Source organism: Cygnus atratus, chromosome 1 (genome assembly GCF_013377495.2).
Source record: "Cygnus atratus isolate AKBS03 ecotype Queensland, Australia chromosome 1, CAtr_DNAZoo_HiC_assembly, whole genome shotgun sequence".
Classification (NCBI taxonomy): domain Eukaryota; kingdom Metazoa; phylum Chordata; class Aves; order Anseriformes; family Anatidae; genus Cygnus; species Cygnus atratus.
Genome location: NC_066362.1, coordinates 178139858 through 178154495, shown reverse-complemented (window position 1 = coordinate 178154495; position 14638 = coordinate 178139858). Strand labels below are relative to the sequence as shown.

At 49.9% G+C, this 14638-nt stretch overlaps 1 protein-coding gene across 7 annotated transcripts in view; it reads left to right on the top strand.

Annotated features, from left to right (window-relative positions):
* The window catches only part of TSC22D1 (TSC22 domain family member 1), an 87689-nt gene extending 73693 nt beyond the window's left edge, over window positions 1-13996 (top strand). For 4 of the 7 annotated variants that reach the window (XM_035553287.1, XM_050714367.1, XM_035553290.2 and 1 more), the window contains 2 exons: window positions 11704-11755; window positions 12535-13996. In XM_035553287.1, coding sequence (XP_035409180.1) covers window positions 11704-11755; window positions 12535-12798 — 316 coding nt within the window. In that variant the 3' untranslated portion in view covers window positions 12799-13996. Of the gene's footprint in view, window positions 1-8509; window positions 8549-9684; window positions 9759-11038; window positions 11332-11703; window positions 11756-12534 lie in introns of those variants that run through there. The other 3 variants (XM_035553289.1, XM_035553288.1, XM_035553291.2) reach the window with 3 other exon arrangements.
* Window positions 13997-14638: the final 642 nt, after the last annotated feature.

Here is a 14638-nt window from a genome sequence, read left to right as displayed (position 1 = left end):
AAACCATTTCAGGCTATTTCAAGCTACGAGTGTAATACTGGTTGAGAGTACTGTGTCATGCAGAGTGGTTTACTCATTCACTAAAAGTCTACGTGTCTTGAAAAAATCTTTACTGCGATATTTAAAATAATCCCTATTATAAAACGTTTTCCATTCATGCTTTTTCTTTTCTCTTTTCAAAAACGTGTTACTGGAGTCATTCTGAAACTTAGGTGAGGTACTGCTGAACCAAAAACGAGAATTTGAACATGATTTGAATCATGTTATCAAACAACTTTGTGTGTTCAAATGTTTTTCAGAAATAGGATATAGCATCTTCCACCTTGACACGCATTCAAAGTGTAGTTATTCAGCCTTGCTGAACGTTTGGAAAGGTGATGAAATACAACTAGGTCTTCTGCAAGCTGCATGCATTAACCTAATTTTGCACATAAACAGGGAAATACACAATGCACACTTTACTTTGATCTGTTTCCCCTAGTGTTTAGAAGAAATACCATGTAATTTGGTGAATGGGAACAGTTATTTTACCGAGCTGATTGAAAATCCATGATAGAGGGGGGGAAATGCCCTACTTTGGATGCTGCTTAGTTATCGGTCTGTGCACAAAAGACAAATAGCCTTCAGTGGCAGGAAACACGGGACGTGTTCCTCATAGCTTCGGATCTCTGAACTGGTGCTTTTGTTATACCACACCCTTAAAACAAAAATCTTGCCCTAAAATAACTCTTTGTCAAATAGTTATTAGTACGTTTTACCTTGTCATATGTCTGTTAGTGCCTGTGGAGAATAGCTTTCCTCTGTGAATGGTGTCTTTTTAAAAACTTTCAGTTCATGCATTGAAAACTTAAAAGAAACTTAATCTTTTCAAATTCTCTTCGGTGGCTGAGAGTTTCTGAATATACACTTGAACTTTCACGTGAGTGTTCAGGTGAACTGACGCAGTATAACTTAACACCTGCGGACCCAGTGTAATGGAAATCGTCTATAATAGCGATTCAAAATGATGACAACAGGTATTTCATACTCGAGCAGTGTGTGTATACAGCCATAACCTCTGTCGTCATGTCTTACTGGACAAGAAGTGTAATACTGAGAAGAGTTTCCTACCAGGAATTAGTGTATTGCATAGTGTAGTGAAAACGTGTGATGGAGTAGAGGTGTGTGTGAATTTTTTCTTTAAGCTTTTGGCGTTGTCACGGTGTTTGGCTGTAACTAATTTTACTGATACGCAGCAGTATGATGCAGCACCTCTGCTCGTAAAACACAATTTGCATGTTAGCTTTATACTGAGAGTTTGGGTGCTCTCTGCTGCACGTTTTCAGCAGGCTGCTTCCTGTTTGCTTCTTATTTGCTTTTTTTTTCCTTCAGTGTCTCTTGCAGAGATGCCGGTTTTGCTCTAGTTGCTGTTCTCTAAATTAAGATTGAATGACTGTCACGTCACCAGGGGTTACAAGTGAAGGAGAAACCCTTAACTGCTTTTGCAGCTGTTCTTGGCTAATATTGCACATGGTTGTATTTTCCTTCCCAGACTGACCCTACTGAATGCACAGGCCAAATCCAACGAAGCATTTGGCCTTCTCCAGGTTAGAGAGATGGTGCCTTTGCAGGGCGAGTGAAGCTGTGTGCAGCGTTCTGTAGGAAAGAAAAACGAATCCCAGGTCAGAAGTCTCATTTCAGACTTTCAGGATGCTAACACACAGTTGTTCATCCCCTCTCACTCCCCCACGTGCAGTCCTCGGTCAGTGGCAGTTTACAGGGGACTGAGAAGGGCTTTTACTTTTAATAGTTAAATGTTTTACACTTTTTCATTTTAAGCTTAGCTGCCAGAATGTCCATCAAGGCTGGGTGGGACTTTGAGCAACCTGATCTAGTAGGAGGTGTCCCTGCCCATGGCAGGGGGTGGGAACTGGGTGGTCTTTAAGGTCCCTTCCAACCCAAACCATCCTATGATTCTATGAATGAAGTCCAAGATCTGGATTCTAGGCACTTGAGCTCTTCCACAGTGCTTTGGAAAAGTGACCCCGCATTCCTGCATGCTCCTGGGCAGCTGGAAATAGGGACAATATGGGTGTGCATGAGCTCCTGCTTCCTTTGCAGTCAAACTGCAGGCAGGCAGTTGTCTGCTTGAGATCTGTTGCATATCAATGCCTCTCCATCCTGATACTGAAAGAACAGTGCTGTGGTGTCCTCTGTATTTCTTCCTGAGACGTGATTGGAAATGGAGACGACCTGGCTCTGGGAAAAGAGAAGGAATAAAAAAAAAAAAAAGCCAGAAGATGCTTCAGCCTGTTGGTTATGGCATCAGCTGGAAGAAAGGAGTACTGGGGGCGAGTGCCAAATTCTTGGCTTGCTGAAGTGTGTCGTAGTTGCTTAAAATACGTGACCAATACTGAAGGCAGGGACAAAAACTTCCTTGTGTTTAGGTTATCCTGTCCTGGACTCGAAGACCTTCAGCTTGGTTTAAGGGTACCTTAACGAAGGGCATCCAGTCACTCTGATGATGGGCTCTATCTGATGATACCAAGGGATGGAAAGCCCACTAGATTTGTGGGCTAGTCATTCCTACTATTTTTAAAAGGTAGGCTTTGATTCATCATTAAGAAAATACTAAATAGATGTGCTCTGAGTGAAATAAAAAATTGACAGCACCCAGCCTTTTCTCCTTTAAAGGTAACTGTTCCTCCAGTTAAACAGGTCTCAGTCCTTTCACGGACTGTTTCGAGTACACTGACATCTCTCAGTCCATCAGTACAAGTAAATTCCTCCGATATCTGAACCCATTCAGTGGTTGTTTTCTGCCCGCTTTGGTTTGTCAGCGGCCTGCTTTACAGCGCTCAGCGCTACAGAAACGGGGCTGAGGAACAGGTTCGGGCAAACTGGCTGAAGGCAGGAGCCTGGCTCGGCCGCACCAGCGCTACCCTGTGACTCAAACGTTCACTTACCGATGTTTTGGTTTATAACTTGTCACCATCGCTTGTGCTTGACCTGCTGACTGATGTTACCTCTTACCTGCCCAGGGCCTCCGGTAATCGGTAGCAGCCGGGAAGAGTCAGAGGAATTCCCCTGCTCTGTACCGGGTCAGAGCAGACGATGCCTCCGCCGTGGCAGGCTGCCCAGGGGTGTTTCTGGAAGAGGTGGCCTGTCCCTTGCTTGGTGGGGCACTGCCACCGTGCTTCCCTGGAGGAGGGACTTTAAGCCCGGGATGGCTGCGGAGGCCCTTTCTCCTTCCAAATTGGTTGTGGTGTGGCAGCTCAGTGCGACTGCTGCTGGGCACCTGGGCTAACACCTCGCCTGAGAATGAGGAAATGTACCTGGGAGCTGTTTGGGACTCCCATGCGTTGCTAAACAGGTTACTGATCTCACGCTTCTGCTGCTGGAATTGCTCGGGGTTGGGGTTTGTGGGGTTTTTGTTTTGTTTCCAGGGTTGTTTTTTCAGCTGTGAAGGCTCAAGGCGTCATCTTGGTGACAGTGGTGTCTGGAGGATTAGATAATAGTTTTGAAGAAGCGTTATGTTCCTGGTGCAGCCTGTAAATGACTTCAGACCTTGCTTTGTACGAAAGGCTCTTGGAATAGCTTACGAAATGTATTTCAGGTAGATATCCACCAGGAAATCGTCATCAGTGTGAGGGAACGGACTGGACTGCGTCATAACCAGGGCCCCATTCATAAGCTCAGCCAGCTCCCCATAAAGATGATTACCCTTGTATTGAACAGCTATGAAATAACGTGCTGTAATCCTCGCAGGCTGTGCATTAGGAGATGAAGAGTACATCTTCCGCTGTTTGCAGCGTCTGGCTCAAGGGTGGCTAAATGTCAGCGCTGTCTGCTCGGCGTGGCCAGCGCAGGTCCAACAGTCTCAGGGTGAGATGCAGTCCTGTGGAGAACGAGGGCTTCACAGAAAGCCCTAAAGAAAGCCCTAAAGCTCCTTTAGAGTGGTAGCAGGGTGCTGGGGAAGGCTGGACCCCGCTTAAAGGAGAACAAGGTCTTTGGCTTTTTTTTTTTCCCCCCTGTAAATGACATGGAGCTCTGCCAGCCGTTTGCAGTCTCTGGCCTGGAAGGTGCTCCAGGGACATGTTCAAAATGTGCTGAGCTTGCACATCTGCGTGCTGGCTGCTCTCTGGTTTGCAGTGTGGCAGGGCTGCAGGAAAGAGCAGCTGTGTTAAAGTGGGTAGTACATCTTTCAGAGCCTTAAGGCGAAGTTGGATCGGATTGAAATACCTATTCAGCTATCTTTAGGTAATTTTAAGTAGTTTTCAAGCACACCTCCGTTCATAGTCTTTACACCAAGCATCACATCTGTATGGCTTTACAATTTCTTCCTTGAGCAAGGCAAATTTCAACATATTTCACATGGAAGTGCTCTGTGCGGACGTGTGTTTCTAAGTCACAGAAGCTCTGCCCAGAGCAAGGAGCCCAGGAGAACTTCTCTGCTCCAGGCTTCAGCTGTGCCACCCGCTTCTCAGGCTCACTTGGCTCGAGGCATGGGCGTAGATCAGATTCCTCTCCTCCTCCTTTCCACGGGAAGGGAAAGCAAAAGCACAGGCTGGGCACGATGAAGGCATCGTCCAGCAAACGCCTGACTTGGTGGTTGGTCAGGGAGGGAGGCTTCAGGATGCCCCGCAGTGTGCAATAACCCTGCTAAATCGGGTCACGTTCTTGCATGGTTCTGGAAATTCCCCCCTTGCTTCCTGAATAACTGGAGGTAGGTGGATTTTGGTTCCTGTAAATGAAAGCCTTCGCTCGGGTGTAAGCATAGCTTTACATACACCACAGTGAACACAGCCTGTGCTTCTGCTTGGATGGAATAGCAGCTCTTGAATTTTCTCCAAATTTTTTAGGAAGTTACCTAAAGATGATGAGCTGTAAGTCCAGGCACAGCTGAAGTAGTGCCCTGAATGCTCAGAAATGAAGGGGTTTGGTTAACGTACATGCCGTAGAGCCAGGAGATACAGGGGACTTGATTTGAAACACTCCCTCAGTTGTCCAGGGATATTGCTGACACCTTTGAAGCCCTTTGGCTGTGACTGCACAGACACTGAAGTTCTGGGTGAGGAACAGGCACGCTGATCAGACTTGCATCCAGTTACCTGCTGAGGGAGGAAAGTGACACTGAACTCACCTTACTGTCTCCAGGGGATGCATCCAGAAAAGTCGGCAAAAAGGTTGCAGGAAAAGCTGTAAGTGCCCCTAAAACCACCTCTGGCCTCAAGAAGGTCGAAGATACACACCTGCAGGTTGGGCCTCCTGGATTCTAGTACACACGAAACCAAGTTGCAGTGTCCTGGGCTTATTATTACTCACCAGGATGGCCGTAAAAATGGCTCTGCACACGAAAGTGGTAGTGGTATGTTGCATCAGATGTAGGGTAGGGGCTTACCTACATCCTCGTCTGTGGCTGATGGGATTCCATGTCCTGGGCACTACACCCTGGCACTGTGATCTTAGGTTGGTCTTGTGTTCCCACGTTTTTCTCCTTTGACCGTCATTGACTGTTTTTAATCATTTCTGTAGGAGCTGGAGTAGAGAACTTCTTTTGAAGCTTCCTGAAGACCATAGGATGATGCTTTTTAATTGCAGTGTATGGACTTTTTGCTCCTATCAGTTTGGTTCTGGCTTCTGGTGTGATATGCTTCTGTCTGAAATACAGGCTTGCTTTCATGCGTTGAGTTGAAGAGGAAAAACAGAGGAAAAGCACTGTGTGGTGAGAAGTATACGCCTGCTGTTGTGCTGAACAATTTCTCGTGTGGTTAAATTAACTCATCCAGTTTCCCAGTACAGTTTTGGGGGCACAAATAAAAGGGCAGGGGGGGAAGGAAAAGATTAGTAGTGAAAAAATGCATGAGGGGCACAGGCTTTACAGGGGGCTGAGGACAGGGCAGATGGGGAGGATTTAAGGTCTACCATGCCCCACACGTGCTCAGCACCAGTAGGTAAGACCCAGCGCTCCCTCTTCGTGTGACTTGGTTGTAGCTGGGTGACTTTGGCAGCCTTAGGGACACATAAGATATTGAGAGTTGAAAAAAATAGTAAGGTGACTCTCAGTCCTGGGTTAAATCACCTTTTTTTTTTTTAATTTGATGATGAAATCCTGCTGCGTGCTGTGCAAGGTGAGGGGGGTGTGTGTGTGCCACCATCCTGGCGTCTGCCCTCTGGGGCAGAGATGCCGGTTAGTGCAGAACTCGGGCTTCCCAAATGCTTGCTGCGTCACCGTGCCAAACCACTTCCTATACTCGCTGTGTTTCTTTTGTTATGTTAGGTGTAACTCGAAATGCTCCGGTGACTCTCTTTCCTTCCTTCTTCATTTAATTTTGGAGTAGATGGTTGAAAAAAAAAACAACACTCTTGCGCAGTCAGGAGAACAAGTGGGATTAAATTTTAACGTAAGTGGCTTTTACTCCAAGGTGTTCTCCTCGGCTTTGAGAAAAGCATGGCACATGAAAGCTGCACTTAAGACCAGGGAATAGAATGCTCTTTTTATGAGTTAAATCTAGAATGATTTAAACAATTTCCCAGAGAGGAAAAATGAATTTCAGCTCCATGCTTGGGGTGGGTAGTGAGACCTAAAGTTGTGACATTTTGTCGCTTTTCCACATACGCTGTTTTATGGCACTAAATGTTTTTCTCCCCTGCCATCCAGGGGATAGCAACAGCACACAGAGTGAGGTGGTGTGCAGCTTTTTTGGTGCGTGTGAGAAATACGAATCAATTCCTGGGTCTCATTTAAAACTTCTAGGGTACTGACACATTTGGTGGATCTCTTCCTGCTCGCAGTCTTTGGTTAAAAGCAGTTTACGGGATACCGAGGAGGATTTTTTTCATTAAGGCAAATATTTTACACTTTGTCATTTTAAGCTTGGATTGTGAAATCTGGGAAGCCTGTGATTCCCCGACTAGATGTTACTGCAAATGTGCAAGTCCTTAAATTTAGGTGGTGCAGCATCTGGATGCAATTTCAGGATTCGAGCTATGATAAACCTTGCTCGACTCCGAGAGGGGACTTTGAAACTTAACCCGACGGATGTGCGCAGAGCAGGGTCCTTCATCCCAACCGCATCGCTAGATAGTCATCTAAGGATGAGCTAAGGGAAAGAAATGTCCCGAACATCACAACTGCTTTAAGATGGCTCGGATTTCCTTGCGGAGTGCTCTCTGACCGGTAAGAGGGGATTCTCTCTGTGCTTGCTAATATCCGGGTACTCCATACAGACCTTATCTTTAATTTTATCAGCATTAAAACGAGTAGATTTGCTATAATTCTCTTATTAAAACAACTGGAGTTGACTTAACAATTAGTTCGCTGTAAAAAAAAAAAAAAAAAGAGGGAGGATATCTTCAGAGGGGCCAGCGAGAACCACTCCTTGGCTGTCTTCTGATCTTACCCGGTTATCTCCTTGCTTTTAAACGCGTCGCTCTGCTTCCCGTGCCGAATGCACAGCGTGGTACCTGTGTGTGTGGTGCAATTACGGCTTCTGCCAGGCTATTGCCAGAGCCCCGGTAGGGTGCTTGTGTTCTGTCCTCTGCATATTTAGTTCTGTTTTCACATCCGGCAAAAAAAATAACACTGCTAGTGTACTGCATCTTGCATGGCTTTCCCTTTATTGTTTTTCACAGGCATAAATACGACTTCCTCGTCACAAACAAAACTAATAGATGCAAATAATTTTGTTGCTTTGTGAGAGATGGAGGACACAGTTGGCGAGACCCCGAAACGGCTTGGTAATAGATATTGTGCTGTTGATTTAGAAGAGGCGTGCAGACAAATCCGCAGAAGTCAGACAAGAAATAAAAAAAGGTGTCAGTCCTTGGAGCTGGGCAATGGGTTCTCGTTGGCTTGGGGTCTTTAGACAAAGATCAGGGCTACAGGTTTGAAGCTGGAGGAGGAAGGTGGCTGAGATTCTGTGTTCCTAACTTATGCTTTTGCTTTTCTCTTGGTCCTTACTGTATATAGAAAAATCTGACTTACCGAGGGGAAAGAAATTATCATACAGTTTCTCTCTACCTTTTGCCTTCATTGAAATGAGGAAAAAAAGAAAACACTGCCTATTGAAATAAGTAACCCTTCAGCCCTTTGATTTCAAGTGCAGCCAGAGTTGTTTCTTCAGGCTGTTAGGTTTGAGCAGTTTGACAGAAGTTTGATGCCGGGAAAATAGCTGTCGATGCCTATAGGATACCTCTAGCTTTGAGCCGTTGACTGTTAAGGCAGAGTTTGTCACTTACTGACCATTTTCATGTTCCAAGTGAAGCACAGAGTTGGGTGTCTTAGAATCCAGTTTCTGTAGTCCTTTTCTTGAGCAATTAAGTTGGTTTTTTTTGAAAAAACCTTATGAATTGTGCCATTGTTACAGCTGAAAACTGTAATCCACAGGAGCGGGGTCTGTAGTGTGTGAGATGAAAGCGGCTGGGACGGAAGTCACCGTCTCCCAGTATGAGTTCTGGTGTGGTCTCTTGGTGCAACCTGGTCCAAAGATAAGATTCATTTCAACTTCGGGAGATGCTTGTCCAGGGCTTCCCGTGCTGGCACCTGAAGGAAGCCCACCTTGACGAGGTACTTAATAGATAAAGCGATATTTTTTTTTTTTAACAAGCACACAGAAATGTGCCGAAGCAGACTCGCGTAGAGACAAAACGATTCTGTGCTGCAGCTTATGTCATTATGTGCTTAAGATGAAAAGCACTTCAAAGAGGAGCGCTTAGCGGGATTAAATTGAGACAAGAGGAAATTATTTAATGGGAGAAACGGCATTTCAGATCTCAAACACCACAAAAGCCAAAGCTCGCTAAAAAGTTGCCGGCTCTGGTATGTGTTTCGATGTAAGCATCTGATTTATTTCTGAATAGTGCTTGCGAGCTGCTTGCTTAGCCCTGTATTACCCCGCTCACTGCTCAGTAACCCCTCTTTGAGTAACAAAGTCATCCTCCTGACCCCCTCCTAGAGCTGGAGGGGAGCTGAGCGAGCCCAAACAGCCACCTCCTAGTGCAGCGGAGGAGACAAATCGATGAGCAAGCGAGGAGAAGGGGTGTTTGGAGGAGTGTTCTCCTTGGCTCTTCTACAGATTGCTTTATTTCATGTGTAAACGACAGCAATAGGGGGGAAAAACGGCCTTTAAATATGGCATTACGCCTGCCCTTGGCAGGCAGGTGGAGGGGAGCTGAGGCAAGAACCTCAGCAATCACCACGATGAGCGGTGGCCCGTTCCTCTTCCACCAGATTTTGGGATGGAAGTAGCGCACGGCATGCTTTCTGTTTCCCAGATCTGAGAGCTCACCGCTCTCCCAGCCGTAGAGGGACACTTCGAGCTTTCTTTTTTTCGTAGGGTGCATGTTAATGCGCAGTCCTGCTTACGCAGCTGACAGCTTTCTGTTGAATCGCAACCCGGGCTCGTAGGCAGCTAAAAATAAGCGGAGGAATTTGCTGAAAGCCCACACTGAAGTTGGTGGAATATGGTTAAGGACTTCAGTGGGGATTGGGCTTGGGATCCTCTCTCTTATTCATGGACATTTATTAATATAGATTGGAAGAGGGCAGTGTTATTTGTTGATTTAGAGGATGATAGCATTTTTTTTGTTATTATTAAATGTCACCATTCTGCTGATTTCATAATTATCAGTCATTAGGACAGCAACAGCAGTCCTAGAATGCGTCCATGACTTGATTTTCATTTGCACGTGTAAAAAATACAGGTGCACGTCCTGCAACAGCACAGCAGGCGTTTCGAGGGTATGTCTGTCCGAGCCCACAGGTTTGCCATCTTCACGTGAGTTATTTTATATGGATCCGTATGGATCTAAATACAGGAGAACGGGGCTGCTCCCCTTTTTATACCCAACCTATCTTTTGGAGTCAGGGCCTCAGGGGACCGCCGTTGCCCCTCGAGCTGGTGTCCAGCTGCACTTTTATTCATCCTGGCACCCCGCGTAGCTGCCCTGGTGAGGAGCCATTTGAGGCGTTCCTGATTCTCAAGCCCAGCCCTCCATAAAACATTAATTTTTAGATCGAGCCTGGGCCAGGGGCCGGTAGGGATTCCCGTGCAGGTGATGAGCTGCTTGGGACCGCTTGTGAGGTGTGCGGGGTGTCGGGGGCAAGGTGGGAAGCTGGAGCCTGGTGTGCGTGTCGTAATGCGTTGCTTCCACTTTCCCTGCTGGTGAATTTGCAGGTGGTTTGCTTTGGTTGTGTCGGTGTTTTTTGTTTTGTTTTTTTTTTTGTTTTTTTTTTTGGGAAATGGGTACCTGAAGGGCAGGAGGAGAGCGGTGCCCTTCGGGACGAGCACCCCGCGCCGTCCCAGGGGTGTTGTCAGCTGTGACCTCTCGTGAATAGGATTAGGCCGCCGGCCGTGTGAATGGAGGGCTGGCGGCCGGGGACAGGAGAAGCGGGCTAAGAAGGATGCTGCGGGGACGCGGGCGCTATGTTTAGCCCTAAGGTGATTACCCCGTGCCTTCCTGCTCCCCCCCGGGGACACGTGTGGGGCTGGGCAGGCTTCGTGCTCCGGGCTGCCTGCTGCAGGGCCCTGCGGGGCATGGTGCTGGCTCCCTGGGGCTGCGTTTTGGGGTGGATTTGGGGTGCCCCCCCCCCCCCGTACACACACACACACACACACACACACACACACCGCATGGGGGCCGGCAGGTGGCGGTGTCGGCGAGGCAACGGGGCCGGGCTCCTGCCCGCCGCTTCCCCGCGTTTTTAAGTTGGTTTTGGTGAATTGCACCATTTCCTACCGAATTTTTTTATTGAGGGGGAGGGGGTCAGCCTTGCCTGGGGGGGGGGGGGGGTCTTGAAACCCCCCCCCCCCCCCAACCTCCCTGAGTCTCATTTTAAAGTGACGGGGGGGGGCAGGGGCTGCGCACCCCCCCCCCCCACCCATCCCCACCCCCCCCCCCTCTCTGGGGGGGTGGTCGGAGGGGGGCGGCGGGGTCCGGGGGGGGTGCTCGGAGGAGGAGGGGGGGGGCTTAATGAGATGCAGGAAGGGGGCGGGGCCAGCCGGCGGCGCAGCCAATGGGCGGCGGCGGCGGCGCATAAATGCTGGGGGGGGCCGGGATGGCCGGGTTTTGTGCGGCGCGGCCCCGCAGCTCGCCCCGCGGCTCGCCCGGCGCCGGCCAGCCCCGGACCCCCCCCCCGGTAGCCCCCGTCCCCGCGTGTGTCCCCCGTCCCCCTCCGTCCCCCCGTGTGGCCGTTGTCGCGGGGAGCGCTGCCGGCCGCGCTCGCATGAGCGCCCGATGTTGTAGAGCGGTGGCGATGGATCTCGGGGTCTATCAGCTGCGGCATTTCTCCATCTCCTTCCTCTCGTCCCTGCTGGGCACCGACAGCTCCTCCCTGAGGCTCGACAGTAGGTAAAGAGAGAGAGAGAGGGGGGCTCTGCCTGGGGGTGGGGGGTAGGGGGGCGGCACGACCCCCGGGGCCGCATCCTTTGTCCGTGCCCAGCCGCACCGCTGCCCGCCTGCCCCCTCCGGCACCGGGATTGGGATCAGGACCGGGACAGGGGCAGGGAGCGGGGCCGCCGCCCCCCAGCCCAGCGCCGTCCCCCCGCCGTGCCCGGGGGGGGGAAGCCCGGGGGCGGCCGCCCCGCTCGCAGCGCTGCAGCCCCAGCATCCCGCCGGGGCTCGGGAGGGATCCAGCCGCCCCGACGCCCTCTGATCTTTATTTTGATTTTTATGTTCTCCTCTTTCTTTTTTTTTTTTTTTTTTTTTTCCTTTTTCTCGCAGCTCCTCCGGTGCGAGCGTGGTAGCGATCGACAACAAGATCGAGCAAGCGATGGTAGGTACCGCGCCGGGAGCCCTGAACGACACCGGGAGGCGGCGGGGCCGGCGGCGGGGCTTCGTGTTGAGGGTTTCGTGTTCAGGGTTTGCTGGGGCTGGGGGCTTTGCCCACCGGGGCTCACCGCGGGGCTGTCTCTCACCGCGGCCGGGCAGGGCGCGACGGCTCCGTGCCGGTGGGTTGGGGCAGGACGCGGCGTTTTGCCTTATTTCCTCGTTTTTTGCTGCTTTTTCACTTATTTTTTTTTTTTCTCTCCCGGGGCATCCCGCGCCGTACAAACGGGCGCAGCCCCCCGTGCCCGGCCTGGGCAATCCGGGGGGGGGGGGGCTCGGAACCGGCGGTTCCCCGCGGGGGGGGGGGGGGGGGTCCCGTCCCGTCCCGGTGTGGCCCGAGCCGTGTCGGTGCCGGCCGCCCTCTCCCTTTGTTGCTGGAGCGGTGCCGGGAGCCGCCGCTCTCCCGGGAGGGCTCCGCCAGCCGGCTGTTGCTAGGCAAAGTGCGAGCCTTTAACAACCGGCTATAAATAACTCGGCCGCTCATTGGCCGCGCCGCGCCCTGACGTCACCCGCGGCCGCGGCCGGCCGGCGGCAGGGGAGGGAAATGCGGCAACCTGCGCCCAGAACTGGCTGCAGCCGGCGCGGCGGGGGGGCGTGGCCTGAGCGGCGGGGGCGTGGCCTGAGGGAGGAGGGGCGTGGCCTGACGGAGGGGGGCGTGGCCCGCGGCGCGCCACCCGGCGCACGTGTGTGGCCGTGCCCTGACGTCCCCTGGGTCTCACCCCGCAGGACCTGGTGAAGAGCCACCTGATGTACGCCGTGCGGGAGGAGGTGGAGGTGCTGAAGGAGCAGATCAAGGAGCTGATCGAGAAGAACTCGCAGCTGGAGCAGGAGAACACGCTGCTGAAGACGCTCGCCAGCCCCGAGCAGCTCGCCCAGTTCCAGGCGCAGCTGCAGACGGGGTCCCCGCCGTCCTCCTCGCAGTCCCAAGGGACGACGCAGCAGCAGCAGCCCGCCCAGCCGGCGTCACAGGGATCGGGGCCTTCAGCGTAGCCGCCCCTGGCGTCGCCGTCGTGACCGCCGGCCCCTGGACTGTCCGGAGCGAGGAGGACTATAGCGGGAATCCGCCCGACATCCATTTCAGCGTGTGTCGCAGCCCGGACTGAGGACTCCGTGCCCTGCACGCATCACTACGAGAGGCTTCCCGCCCACACACCACCATGTTACGCGCCCATCTCTCCCTCTCTTCCCTCCCTTCCCCCTTTGGCTTGAAGGAGTCTTTGTTCTTAGGTTGGTTTAATAAAATAAACTTCTTCCAGAAAATTAGCACAAGTACACTGGGGACTGGAGCAGCTTCTGCAAATGGCTGAGGAACGAAGCTGCATGCCTGAATATTTTTTTTTTTTTGGTTTGTTTTTAAATCTTCCACTCATCCAGTGATGCTACCGATACAAGTGCTTTTCAAGCTTGGAACGTGTGAAGAAATAGACTGGAGTTTAAAAAAAGAAAGGCGATGGCTCAATCCCAATAGAGCACTGGGGTTCCAAAGTGAGGACTGGTGCATAGGATCTGAGAGGAAGAGGGAGAAAGGTAAACTCAGTGTTTAACACTTAATTGTCACCTGAAACCTTAAGTGCAAATACTTGCACCGTTTTCTGCAGCAGTGGACAGGTGCATAAAGCTGTATTATATATAGAAGGCAGGTAGGTGACACACAGTTGGGTCATAGGATAATTACAATGAAGGTTATTTGCCTACTTGTATATTTGTGTATTTAGTGTAATTACTTTGTAAAATAGAAAAACTGTAACTATTTAGGTTGTACAGATTGAAGTTTAGTTGTTTCATTGGCTGATCTGAAAAAGTTTGGAAAGTCTTTTTTTTTTTTTTTTAATGCTACATAAATAAGAATGCACCTACGCAACTGTTCAGAATTTGGCAGATTTATGCTGTTTGTGTAACTTCTGAAGTTCCCTGGCTGCTGATTATCTTGAAGTAAATCTTTGTTCATTGTAGTTTGGTTTAAGACAGGAAAAACCACTCCAAAAATTATTATCAAACCCTGCTAGCAAAGAATTTAAAAAAAAAAAAAAAAAAAAAAAAAAAAGGATTTCCCAGTATGGATTTTTGCATATGATCTGTATAGTAGTATGCATATGTTTTTGTGCATGTTCTCTAAACAGTTGTAACACGTCAATGTATTTAACTGTTGCACTTGTCAACTTTCAATAAAGCATACAATGTTGATAAATCACTGTTTGCATATTGTAATAATGTCAGCTGCGGTCACTTCAACATGTTGCAATTGGGCTCTGCGTGAGCGGAGAGATGAGGAAGTGGGGTGGAATTGCCAGGAGCACCACCGGGTGCTTTCTGTACCTTGTGAGCAGAAGAGCAGGAGCACAGACCCAGCAGTGAGCCGCAGCGACATGCTCTCTGGCGCTTTTGGTGCTTAGACTGGGCTGAAATGTTGGATGGCCAAGAATACCTCGCTTTCACACCCACAGCTCTTACCTCGATTGCTTTTCTGCAAGTTGAAATTGTGCAAACTCGGTATTAATTGTGCCTTGTGGGATTGTGGAGGAGAATTTCCAAGTTCTTCATGAAGATAAAAGCACTTTCAGTTTGGAAAAAATGTTTATTTCCTCTTCAGTAATCATGATTAAAATATAACTGAACCAAAACCTACAAAGCTACTGGCGAAAGGCTTATAGGTAACAGCAAGACTGTAGCCTGCAACTGGGGTAGCAAAGAGGTTTGCAGTTTTATTGTGGATCCTGGGTACTACAGTATTCCCAACTGATGAAATGAAGTATGGAATGGTTAGTCTTTTACAGACTGGTAGGACAGTACTTTGCCATTGAAAGCACCATCCTAAAAATTGAGTGCAGGA